This window comes from Cylas formicarius, unplaced genomic scaffold (assembly GCF_029955315.1).
Source record: "Cylas formicarius isolate icCylForm1 unplaced genomic scaffold, icCylForm1.1 PGA_scaffold_3__17_contigs__length_32017465, whole genome shotgun sequence".
Classification (NCBI taxonomy): Eukaryota; Metazoa; Arthropoda; class Insecta; order Coleoptera; family Brentidae; genus Cylas; species Cylas formicarius.
Genome location: NW_026844326.1, coordinates 24,668,498 through 24,680,637, shown reverse-complemented (window position 1 = coordinate 24,680,637; position 12,140 = coordinate 24,668,498). Strand labels below are relative to the sequence as shown.

The 12,140-nt window shown below is 37.1% G+C and overlaps 1 protein-coding gene across 1 annotated transcript; it reads right to left on the bottom strand.

The window, feature by feature from the left end:
- On the bottom strand, nucleotides 1–11,742 carry LOC132699231 (spermatogenesis-associated protein 20). Its single transcript, XM_060665836.1, has 7 exons — nucleotides 11,297–11,742; nucleotides 10,893–11,126; nucleotides 10,520–10,833; nucleotides 9,269–9,642; nucleotides 6,361–7,034; nucleotides 4,078–4,286; nucleotides 1–2,142 (listed from the first exon to the last, which is right to left on the bottom strand). The coding sequence occupies exons 1-7, from the start codon at nucleotides 11,440–11,442 to the stop codon at nucleotides 1,676–1,678; spliced, it is 2,418 nt and encodes an 805-aa protein (XP_060521819.1). The 5' UTR covers nucleotides 11,443–11,742; the 3' UTR covers nucleotides 1–1,675.
- Nucleotides 11,743–12,140: the final 398 nt, after the last annotated feature.

Here is a 12,140-nt window from a genome sequence, read left to right as displayed (position 1 = left end):
TTGAATATATTATTTTTTTAATTAAACAGGTTACCATACAACACTTCTTACCTATTCCAACATATAAACATTTTCCGCGACGTACCTAATATCACAATTTTTTTTGAGCCCTTCGGGCCACGCTCTCGTCAATTCCATATACAAGTGTGGTTCATATCCCACTTCAACGACAATTATTGCGACCTCTTAAGGTCGAAAAACTTCAAAAATTAACACTAAAACGGCCTCCAAGGAGACCATCTAAAACTTAAAAATGTCCGATATCACAACTTTTGCCGATACGGCAAATCGAAGAAAATAAAAACGTTTAGTAACATCCCTCGCTCTACTTCTCCCCCCTCTTCAGACACCAACCACGAAACATCCCCGAATAATATAAAAAGCTGTGGTGGGCACAATATTTAAGTGAAATTGCGGCCACGACTAACGACGATAACATGCAAATAAGGGTTTTGAATTTGAGGGATGAGGGTTCCCTCCACCCTCTCGCACCCGACGAAATTACCATTTCGCTTTGTGATTTTAAGTGATTTTACCAGGGGGACAGACGCTGGAAAGAAAACGGGTTGTTCTTTGCCGAGGGAAAAAAAAACATATTAACATTCATTTCGCTTCTTCCATTACGAGCAACAAACTTCATTTGCGCCAAGAAAGACATTTTGTATTTTTTTGTTATCGTTTGTTTAACCTCTTATCAATGCGGGACATAATCCTTAAACATTCTCACTAGATTTATAATATTATACAAGGTGTCCAGTCTAATATTTATGAAGATATCAAAGCCAAGGATGTACTAAATGAAATGGATAATTTTGAAGAGCCATTAATGAAATTCTCTAGAATAAAATAATTAGGATTCAGAATTAACCTAACAGATGACTAAGTCAAAATTAAATATTAATAAAATATTTATATATTGTATCATATTTCCCAAAAAAAAATAATGCTAAATGACCTGCAATTATATTACTAATCACTAATCTAATCTCTATTATTTGTTCATGTATGTTTTCCTGATGTTGTATATTGTAAATTTTGACAGATGCATTAACGAAAAGCAAGCAGGTTACAAGTTATCACCAAACACCCTGTATAAATTAACCTGTCAGCAAAAAAAAAATTAATCCAAATTAAATTTGGCAATGGAATAAAACCACAACTGTTAGGAAAAATAATTTTAAATGAAGGATATCTTACGAAGAGTGAGGGTGAAGAAAATTTGGAAATTCTGTCGAAAAAACTTTCCTGCAATAGGGCCCTTGCACGAATTTTAAATTATTAATAATTATGCTGAAGTCCACCTGATAATTATTATTCGTGGAGAAAAACTATTTGTATTAAACCCCTTTATGTATGAATTCTATGGTATATTATATTATATTTAAGATTGACGACCGTAACTCTATGTTATAGGTTACTTTGTATAAGTTATCAGTTATGGTCTAAATTTACCAATAAACATTTCAAGCAAATAAAAAAAATGGGTACACGTGGCCTATTGCTGCAAAATTTCCAACCTATTACAAAACATACATATATAACACGAACTGGCGTCAAAATAATCCAAACTTTCGGAGTTTTAGGGAATAACTTCCTATTTGTTTCACCGCGCATTAATTTAAACGACTAACGGCAAATGTTGCGTATTTTTACGCGTTCTGCGCACATTCTCGCGTCACACCTCCTCGTTATCGAGCGACGTTGCCAACTCGTCCGGCTCGGTAACCGGCAGACTGCAGGTGAAGTTCCTGCACACGTAGGCCGCTGGTTTGCCCCCGATGGGCCTCAGCCTCGACAACGTCTCGAGCCTTTGGTACAGGAGCCCCGCTCGTCCGCCGGGACCATCGGCCACCGCCAAAATCCGGCCTGGTATAAAACTGGCCCGGACCACGTCCAGCAGAGCTTGAGTATGGTTATCTTCGGTGTGACCGGCGATAAACACCTGAGTGGCGGAGTTGTGGTAAAGCATCAACGCCGACGTCATCTCGGGCAAGGCGAGTGGCATCGCTTTGAGTCGTTCCGAGAAACAGGCCAGAGTTTTTCCGGCTTTTTCGCGCATGTCGTCGCGATGAAGGTAGTTCGCCAGCCGGATCAAGTTGTGGACCGCCACCGAGTTACCGCAAGGTTCGGCACCGTCCTGATCTGCACCAAGTGACAACAAACTACTTTAAACCACAGTATAAACTCAACAACTGTAGGGGGAAGATTGACTCGATTGATTTGGAAACACCAAGTACAACAAACAAGTATCAATCGTGATTGTTTTTTAAAGTGTCTAGACTGATACAAGGCAACATGCAATATGAAGATAAACAAAACCCTCGGAGCGTAAAGTTAATATGCAGAAAACAGAATTCTATGACTTTGAAATTCAATAAGTAGCAAATTTTAAAAAACTAAATTTCAATAAGTTTACGTCACTGTTTAAACCAAACTATCCCTTTTTTGCAGTTTTTCATTAACGGCCAACAATGTACCCACGAAAACGGCAGTTTTCATTTTTTGCCCATAATCGACACACCCTGTACATAATTGAAAAATGCCGTTAATAGAAGTTATACCCCTAGATCACCCACATTTCCTGGTCCAAGAATGTTTGCAATAGTGCAAATGGTTTTCGAGAAAATAATTTCTTTCACAAACTATGCACTCCGCCGTAATAGTCAATGACGTCATCTTATCATTTTTACCACGAATACCCTGTACTATGAGTTAAAACCTTAAATACAAAAGATTTAGCTGTCTCCACGATCTATAACGTAATGTAATCATAGTCTTTCAGTTATAGCCAATTTTTAATAATAGGAGGAGCCATTTTTCTTTAGAAAAATTGTCAAGAACAAAAATTTATGGAGCCGAATCTTCTGCGGCTTTTTGTTCAAGAATTTTTTCGACTTTATAAACGGTTTTTGAAAAATTATCTTTTTGTGGACAGTTGCACACGCGATTTTTAATTTTTTTTAAATACTTATTTTTATACGAGGGTAGATACTTTCGAAAAATTCGATTTTTTCGATTTTCGAAAGCATCAAGAACGTATTTTTTTAAGAAGTCTATTTGATTATTTACCTTATTATGTGAAATACGTTGCACAAAGTTAGGTTCGTGATTTTATATTTTATATTACTTTATTACTTTATTTTATATTTAATATTACTTTTACTTGCTAGTGGATCGCCAGTTGACGCAAGAGTTCATAGGGGTTGCGACGTTTCTTCTCTTAAAATTTATCTATTAATATATTTTTTTATATTAATATATTTATTGAGCAACTAATTTTAAAATAAGTCATTTTTCGTTTTAATGATGAGTTAAATAAAGAAAAAACAAGTGACAAAGAAAATATATGATGTTGCAGTTTATGGAAATAGACAAAAACAAATTCTGAGAAATCTCTGATCTCGGTAGTGCCGCTTTTGGCAACTCATTTTGCGAGGCAAAACGTTACGTTTGTAAATTTTTAAAGAAAAAACTTATAAAAATTTACATAATAATTCAATACTTTTACTTTTTAAGGCGCAGTTATGATTAATAATAGATTTTGCCGCAGGAAGTAAACATATTTACCCGACATTCGACCTAGCAAACGAAATAAATGGAGGTGAATTTATCTTCCACATTTAGATCGCGCAAGGTTATCCACGCGATTTATTTATTTACCGGTTTTCATCTAATCAAGCGCAACCCGCGGATCTTTTGGTGAAAAATAAAATGAATACCAATGTTTGACAAGAAACTTGTGCTTTGTTTAAAAACAAAAGATCACAGAAGTAACGAAAAAAATTTTGAAAAATCGGTAAAAGTTAAAATTTAAAAAATCTAGACATTATTTTACATTATTCATTTATAGACTTTTTTGATTTATTTATCGTAGCCGTCAAAAGAGATGAATAATTTTCTCATTCAAAACGCCGCGATACATGGCGCATGCGCGGGGATCTCCAAATAGCATTTACATTCGACAAAAGGGCGCCAGCATGTAACTAAAAGCGTTATTGTTAATTGATCATCGGTGTCGTGTTGGCACCGCAACAAGTGATGTCATAAAGCAAGAAATACGAAAACTGCAACGCGTACCGTCCTTCCTGCGTATAAGCACGCTGGCGTCTCCTTCGGGGCTCGTAAAGTACCCGTCGCGCTGCGCGTCCCAGAACAGCTCGTCCTGTCGTTCCTGCAACGTCTCCGCCCACTGCAGCCAGTCAGCGTCTAGAGACGCTTCGTACAGGTCGAGCAGACCCCTGATCAGGAACGCGTAATCGTCTAGGAACCCGTCGACGGGGTGCGTCCTGCAACCGAAATTTATGAGGGGTTTATAAGAAACCTTAGCTTTCAGGATAGTTTTTATAGTGTTATAAGATTTTCCAACCAAAACGTATCTGTGACTTTACATATGAACCAATGGTAATTTCTACTTCCTGTTTTTTAAAAAGGTTTTGTAGCATTCTTAAAAACATACTCAAAAAACTTTTACTCCTAGAGCTTAAAAAACATGATCATAAAACATCTAATACATATTCTACAGGTACTGTGAAAAGTAAAGAATGTAAAACTTATAGCTCAGTAGTATTTTTTTTTTCGGGTAAAAAGAAGGCCGCCATGGTTTTGAGGTTATGCTAAATAGTTGCTTTCTTAATAGTGCGACAGGCTAAGAAAATTTGACAAAAAATTAAACACGGTAACAACTTTATTAAATAATGTGATGAAACTCGCAATATTTTGCGGCGATAAGGAAAATTCGAAAAAAATAAACCAAAATATAGAAGACTACCATGGAACTAAGGACACAAATCGTCTCGGTGAGTTTTTCAGTCGCCGAAGTTTTAATACGATAAAAAAATATTACTTGCCGATTTTAGACAATAGCCTGCTTAATCAAATGTAAACCAAAGTTAATTAAATCCATTTTTTCAATTTAAATTAATAATAATGATTATATACACCCTACTACATCTTTGGAAGGACCTGAGCTACAGTTTTCCCAAATTCTTTGAACAATTTTATAAGGCACGTTTACCAATAATTAAACAACTGAAAGGTGAAGTTATGATTGCAAAATTGGCATTTTGCAATCATAACGTAGTTTGCAATTTAAGGTGAGTTCCTGGAAGCACCTGGACTTTTGGAGCAGAACTTCAAATATAAATGTGAAACAGCTGCTTTGGTTTATTATTATTTTTTTCTACTCCATTCTGTAAAACACCTACTTGCCCACCGACCTAGAGTGCGGGAAGCGTCACTTTACCACGTCAGTTTGCTTTCCCATGAATCCGAGCCACTTCGGACATTTCCGGGATTTTACCGCACGGATTTGGGAGCAATCGGATGTTGTCGGAGATATTTCCCACGATTTGAATTTTGACGTTTGTCAATTCTGACGGTCATGTCAGTGAATGTATTTTGCGAAAATGTACCCAAAAACTAACGGTCGTAGAAAAAGTATAGTATGCAACACGTTCGGTAAACTTTTTAACTCACGAGTTTATGTTGCATAATATACTATTATCACTAATGAATAATAATTTAATATTTGTGCGTCTGTTTAGTTTTGGAAAAAAAATATCGTAAAAACAATATATAATAATGATAATATATGATAATGAAGAAGTCAATGTAATTGAAAAAATTGAAAATTGTCCATGACGAGCTTCTTAAAAGTATATTATATTAATAAATAAATTTAATTTCTAAATGAATTTGCTCACCAAAAATTTGGTTGGTGCCTTATATAACATACCAACAAGCAATAAGCAAATTCGACAGTTTCACAATTTTGCGCATGTATGCTTATGATGTAGAACCTTTGGAGTGAACCCCATTCACAGCACTCCATATAATCGACGGCAATCACAGAACGAAAATAGTGTATACGCAGCGTCTCGAAGTGCACCAAGTGAACACACCTTTAGTTACTTTTGGTTTTTTACCGGTTACCCAGGTTTTTCTAAATACCTATTTGGTAACTTATAAAATTATAAGCAATCGCAGCGATATTGCTGTAAAAACGAAGACGATTCCGTTTTAGAACGGGTAAAATATAAATTAAAAATAGGATTAAGTAGTCGTAGCAAATTTTTGAGTTGTTAGAATATTAATTAAAATATTTTCATAAAAATGGCAAAGTAAAATATATTGTAAAGAAATAATATTGGAAAAGGTAGCGGTAACGAAAATAATAATGCTTGTCATTACAAAACTTTTATAAAGGTAACAGCAACCCCTGAGTTCCAAATAAATATGGAGTCAAAGTTTTATGGATGTCCGTTACCTTTATAAGAAAAGGAAACGTTTCGAGAACAATTCATCAATTCTAGGTGATGAAAACGTAACCTGCACCAATATGAAACAAAAAAAAACTCTTACGTCTGTGCGACGCCGGCGCCGTCGCCGTAGCAGCATCGTAGCAACGTCCCGCGTTCCTCGTCGTATAGAAAACGGCGAACGAAGTCGGCCGCCCGGATCGCCCGATCTATGTACGATTGATTTTTCAACACGAACCCGGCCTTGGCGAAACCGGATACCATCAGGCCGTTCCAGGAGGTGACGATTTTGGTGTCGGTGTCGGGGGCGGGTCGGCGTCTTCGTTCTTCGTACAACGTCGCGTGCGCCTCATCCAATATCGTTTTGACGGCGTCGACGGTGATGTTGAAGTTGCTGGCCGTCGACTCGTACGAGCCGAAACAGGCGAGTACGTTTTTGGAGCGTAATTCTCCGTGCGGATCTTGAGACCGTTTCACGTTACCGTCGGGCTTGACGCCGTAATGGTGGGCGACGACGTCGGAATGTTTCAGGCCGCTCGTCTCCTTATCGCCGAGCAGCCGAACAATCTCGTCGTTCTCCCACACGCAGAAAGCACCCTCCCGTTTGCGAGGCGCCCCCGCTTCGGGGTAAGAGTCGGCGTCTTGGGCGCCGTAGAACCCGCCCATCTGGTGGCTGAGGTCGCGCGACACGTACGTCAAGATGTCGCGGGCAACCTCGGCGTAGAACTCGTCCTTGGTGACGACGTACGCGTCACAATAGGAAACGGCCAATTGCGCCTTAGGTGTAAAGAAGAAAGCAATTAGATTGTTGGCGAAAATGCCAGGATATTTGAAGTATTATTTGTGGCTCTCCATAAATGTACCCGAGTTCCCTTTTCATTCCAGTATTAAACAAGAAAAACCCAAATAAAAAAAGCTAGAACGAATATTTGGAGAATTAGAATTTTGGAAATTACTACCGGACGTATCCTGAATTAAAAAAGGCTACTTGTCAAATTAGCTCAACATTCGGAACAACGTACTTTAAAATTCGTGAAATCCAAACACCAATCAGTACTAACTAGAATTACTCAGTTATTATTGAATTATTCACCAAATTTGAAAAAAGTAAATTAGATGTGTTCAATTTTTAGTATTTAAATATAATACATATGTTTTGTAATTTTATTTTTGTTTTCAATAAGTATAATTTCTGGATTTTTTAAATACCTTTGTTGCATAGCTTTTAAATATATATTAAATATATATTAAATAGTATTTATAAGTAGATATTTTACTGCCAATGTATGTTTTTTGCCGGCTATGTTTAAAATCCCTTATCATAAAATTAAAAACATTTACCAGAGCTTTTTTGACTATCGATTTCATAACAGGCAATGCAATGCATAAACTTGGCAAGCGCGCAAGACAAAAATTAAAAAAGCAAGCAAAAAAAGTATGTTTAGATATAGTGACGAAAAAACACCTCCAATATATGTTGGCACAAGGGTCAGAATTTAAGTACCGGCAGTTGACAAGTTTTAACAATTTTCATTAATCAAACAGAAGATTGGCTGTATCAGCTCGGTACTAAAGAAGGAATTATTAAATTCCTCTATGCTAGGTCGCGGTTTACAGTTTTTAAGAAAATATTTAAGAAGATTAAAGATATTCCTGGTAATAAAATAACACTACGTTCAATTTTGCCAAATGTATTTGCAACAAATGCTGTTGAACAACGTGGTGCCTGGAGGTTAAGAAAAAGATACTTTATTTAAGTAAATTTCACTGAACTTTACCTTGCAAAAGTAAATAAAAAAATCCGTTGTAATAGTTTTTAAGCCATACTTGTGCTACGTTTGCCACGTTTCTGTTATCTTTGTTTAGTTAAACGTTTGTATAGACTAAAATCAAATATAATTAATTTTTTTATAACTTTTATTTAATACGTTTCGTAATCTTACTTAGACCATATATTAAATTACTAGGGTTTGCATGAAATGTCTAGGTAAAAATAAAACTGATGAATAAAATAGGTCGATTTAAAAATGAACTCGTAAATTTATATTTTAAACTAGGGAACTTATTTGTGCGTTGTTTTGAACTTTTGTTGTTTTGTTTTGTTGGGCGGGGACTGAACTGCATTACCTTACGTTAGTTTATATATTAAGGTAAGAGGGTAGTATAAAGTGTTCTTAGAAACCTAGGCACAACCAAAAATTAAGTGTATGTAAATAAAACTCCTTGGCCTTGAAATCTGTTTGTGCTGGTTAACCCAGCATGTTAAATAAATAAATAAATTAATTAAATTAAATAAATAAATAAAGTGTATAGAAACATCTAAATTAAAAGTATTTTTCAGTACTTTGTTAAATTATTTAACTGCTGTGTATAGAATTTTTTTGGAAACCAACAGGGTCCAAAGTGATAATTTAAACTGTTGAGAACTAGTTCAGATATGACATAGATTGAGTGCTTTTAGAATTTCATTTATTTATTACTGACCATATGGTTCGTCATGAGTTACTATACAATTCTAAAAAAGTCTTAAAGTAAGAAATTTCAAACTTTGTAAAGAAAAAACGCAATAATAACAGAACAATCCAGAAACCACACACAGTAAGAAATTAAAAAGGCGTCACAGAAAATTGTATCTTGATACTGGCAGACCATAGGTGAAAAATATACGCAGGAGTTCTGTTCCCCAATGTTCTTAAATAGCTAGCTAAATAAAAAACTATTTTAAGAACATTTATTTTATAATATGAAACAAACAAATTTTAACCAATATTTTACTTTTAAACTTCCGTTGCTCGTTCAAAAATCCTACCCCAATGAACAAATATTACTTGATTTGGGTGGAAATTTTGACAAAAACTGTTAAACAAAACGAAAATATTTTTTCAAACCAAAATATAAATAAGGAAAAATCGAGAAAATCCCAGGTTGGGAAATCAGATTCTCTGTGCTTTGAATAACTTAGGGGCTGTTTCCTGCCTTTTCCAGGTTTTGCAGACTTGTTCCCGACTTACCTGATCGTAAAGCATCTTCTCAAAGTGCGGCACGTGCCAGCGCTCGTCCACGGAGTACCGGGCGAAACCTTTGCCCACGTGGTCGTGAATACCGCCGTACGCCATCCTCTTGAGTGTGTGCAGGCACATCTCGAGACACTGAAAGCCGCGTTCCGTATTCTTCTCCTTCCAGTACATGTGGAAGAGGAAGTTGAAGTTGGACGGTTGGGGGAACTTGGGGGCCATCGAGAAACCGCCGTAGTCCGCTTCGTACGAGCGGGACAGCTGAAGGGCGCACTTTTTCCAGCAATCCTCGCCGGGAACGTCGGCGACGGAGGAGGCGTCGCGACGCTCCGATTCGGATATTCTGCGCAGGATCTCGACGCAGTGCTTCCCTGAAATTCAATTTTCTTTTTTGCTTGTTTTGGTGACAAATTTTCTATAATAATGTTATTTTTCTCTGATCTCCAACGAGGTTATAGTGACATATGGTCCATAATGAATGTCTCCAATTCAAAAAAAAAGCTACATATTCAAATATTTTACAAAACTTTAATTTACAAATATATTCATAATCCTGCATATTAATTTATCATGTTTAATGGTACTATCTTTCTGATGAAAACTTTTCTTCCCATCATCCTAAAATCGATCCTTAATATCCCCCAACTTTTGATCGCGATTGTGAAACGTGTTTCTGTATGAAGATTACCGATTGCCTAAGTTTTGCATGTCCACCATGCTGGTATTTAGCATAGCAGTTCTGCGGGTTTTTTTTTACATTGAGGCCAGCCGAATCGCTCACCTTGCGTACGTATTATCGCAAATAACGGTTCACCGAACCAAAACTGTTTCAAGTACGAATAAACAATACAAAAAAAAACTCCTTGGCGGAATATATTAATCACCCATCAATGGGTACTAATGCGGTTGCAAGCGCGGGACGAAACATTTTCAAATGACTTTTGAAAACTACCAACTCCACTGCATACATTTAATTAGCAAATTTAGAAAATGTCACATTACTGTCAGATTTTAGATGAAAAATATCAGGGATATCAAACAATCTGGGTCTACATTTCTTTAGTTTCTTTCTACAGCTCTTTAAAGGCAGTTAAAAGAAATTGTAATTTAAATTTAAAAAATACATATACACAAAAGTTTGGAGAATAAAAAATAAAAATGTTTTCAAAACACATAAAAAAAATAAATAAAAAAAATTTAAAAATTGGAAATCAATCCAGGCAACATTAAAATACCACTTTTACTCACCGGATTTCAGTATGGTCGCCTTGTTGGTCTTCCACTGTTCGGCTATGTTGGTCAGAACAGTTTTAAAGCCAGGTTGTCCGTATTTGGAGTCCTCGGGGGGAAAATAAGTGCCGCCGGCCAGGGGCTCCAAATCGGGAGTGAGAAACACAGACATGGGCCAACCGCCGCCGCCCACTGTGGCCTGGATGAAAGACATGTACATTTTGTCCACATCCGGCCTCTCCTCCCGATCGACCTTAATATTAACAAAATGCTCGTTCATAATTTTCGCCACCGATTCGTTCTCAAAAGACTCCTTCTCCATTACGTGGCACCTAAAAGGAGAAGGTACCGATCGCCCCCAGTTTAAGGAAAGCACGGGTTTCTGTTTTACCAGTGGCAGGTGGAGTAACCCACCGACAAAAAAATGGGCTTGTCTTCGGCTTTCGCTTTCTCGAAAGCCTCGTCGCCCCAAGGGTACCAATCGACGGGATTGGTAGCGTGTTGCAAAAGATAGGGGCTCCTCTCGCTGGCCAGGCGATTGACTTTTTTACCCCCCGAATCCGTCGAAGTGCCCGCCCCCGACATATTGAGGCACTGATTTCGAAAGTTCACAAAACGCAGCGGCCTATAAAAATTAAAAACTTGTTTACACTCCTACACGGCTTTATCCCCACAGACGCACGTAACAAGGTTATGGACGACGTGACATTCGAAACGTAAACAAAACAAATGAGTAAGAAGCAACAAGAGACGCAACAAAATAATTTCTATATAACTTAAAATAAATAAAATTACCTGTATATCGGGCCACGGCTTTCAACCTCGTGACGCAAAACACCAGCAAAATGCGAACTGGCCGATACAGGGCACTTAGTGCAAGACGCGAATCTTCTAATTGCACCGCTTAGCGACGAAAAGTTCAGAACCGCCCGGAAAATCATGTCAAAAGTGTTATATAAACGGCGTCAAAGCTCATCCTACGATGTTTTTCGCCTTTTTTACGTAACGCTGCCGAATTTATTTTTGTTTCGAACTACCAGAGAAAGTCATACGTACAATACCGCACATGCGATTTTTTTTGTAAACAGTAGGCACGCGAATAATCGAGAACGCTCTCGGTCGTAAGATCGTATCGATTCAACTGCGTTGTTTTCGTCGCGTAGGCAACCCCGTTCGAAAATATTTTCCCACTTTTTTAATCCTTCCACGCGACGATAAGACCTTGCGCCGATCGAAGCGAGTTGAAAACAGACAAAACTATCACTTTGTTTAATTGCGGTGTATTTACATTTTTATGCAACAAGATAAATTACATTCCACTTTGGGTAGGACAAACGTACACAAACAAAACGCGATAATCATGTAGAAAACTAAATAAGTTTGAAGACGTGCCCCGTGTTGGGAAATTTTAGATTTGCATTGACGCACGGCGTCTAGTGGTTTCGATAAGTAAATTGTAAGGAAGTAATGACCAGACTACAATGTTTGTTGATTATAACTCAAAAAGTTCTAATTTGGAAGTCGTAATATACAGATAAAACGCAAGCTTTTGATTTTGTAAATATGATCGGCCTGTTATTGAAACCTGGACCAGGTTTGTTACTTTTAATTGCATTCAACTGAATTGCTTAAGTTTATA

Bases quoted from the DNA above. Each gene is read 5' to 3' on its own strand.
- LOC132699231 (XM_060665836.1), bottom strand. From the start codon at position 11,442: ATGATTTTCCGGGCGGTTCTGAACTTTTCGTCGCTAAGCGGTGCAATT. The intron at 11,127-11,296 runs GTAATTTTATTT...TAATTTTTATAG, and splicing joins AGCCGTGGCCCGATATACAG to GCCGCTGCGTTTTGTGAACT. The intron at 7,035-9,268 runs GTAAGTCGGGAA...TTTACACCTAAG, and splicing joins AGAAGATGCTTTACGATCAG to GCGCAATTGGCCGTTTCCTA.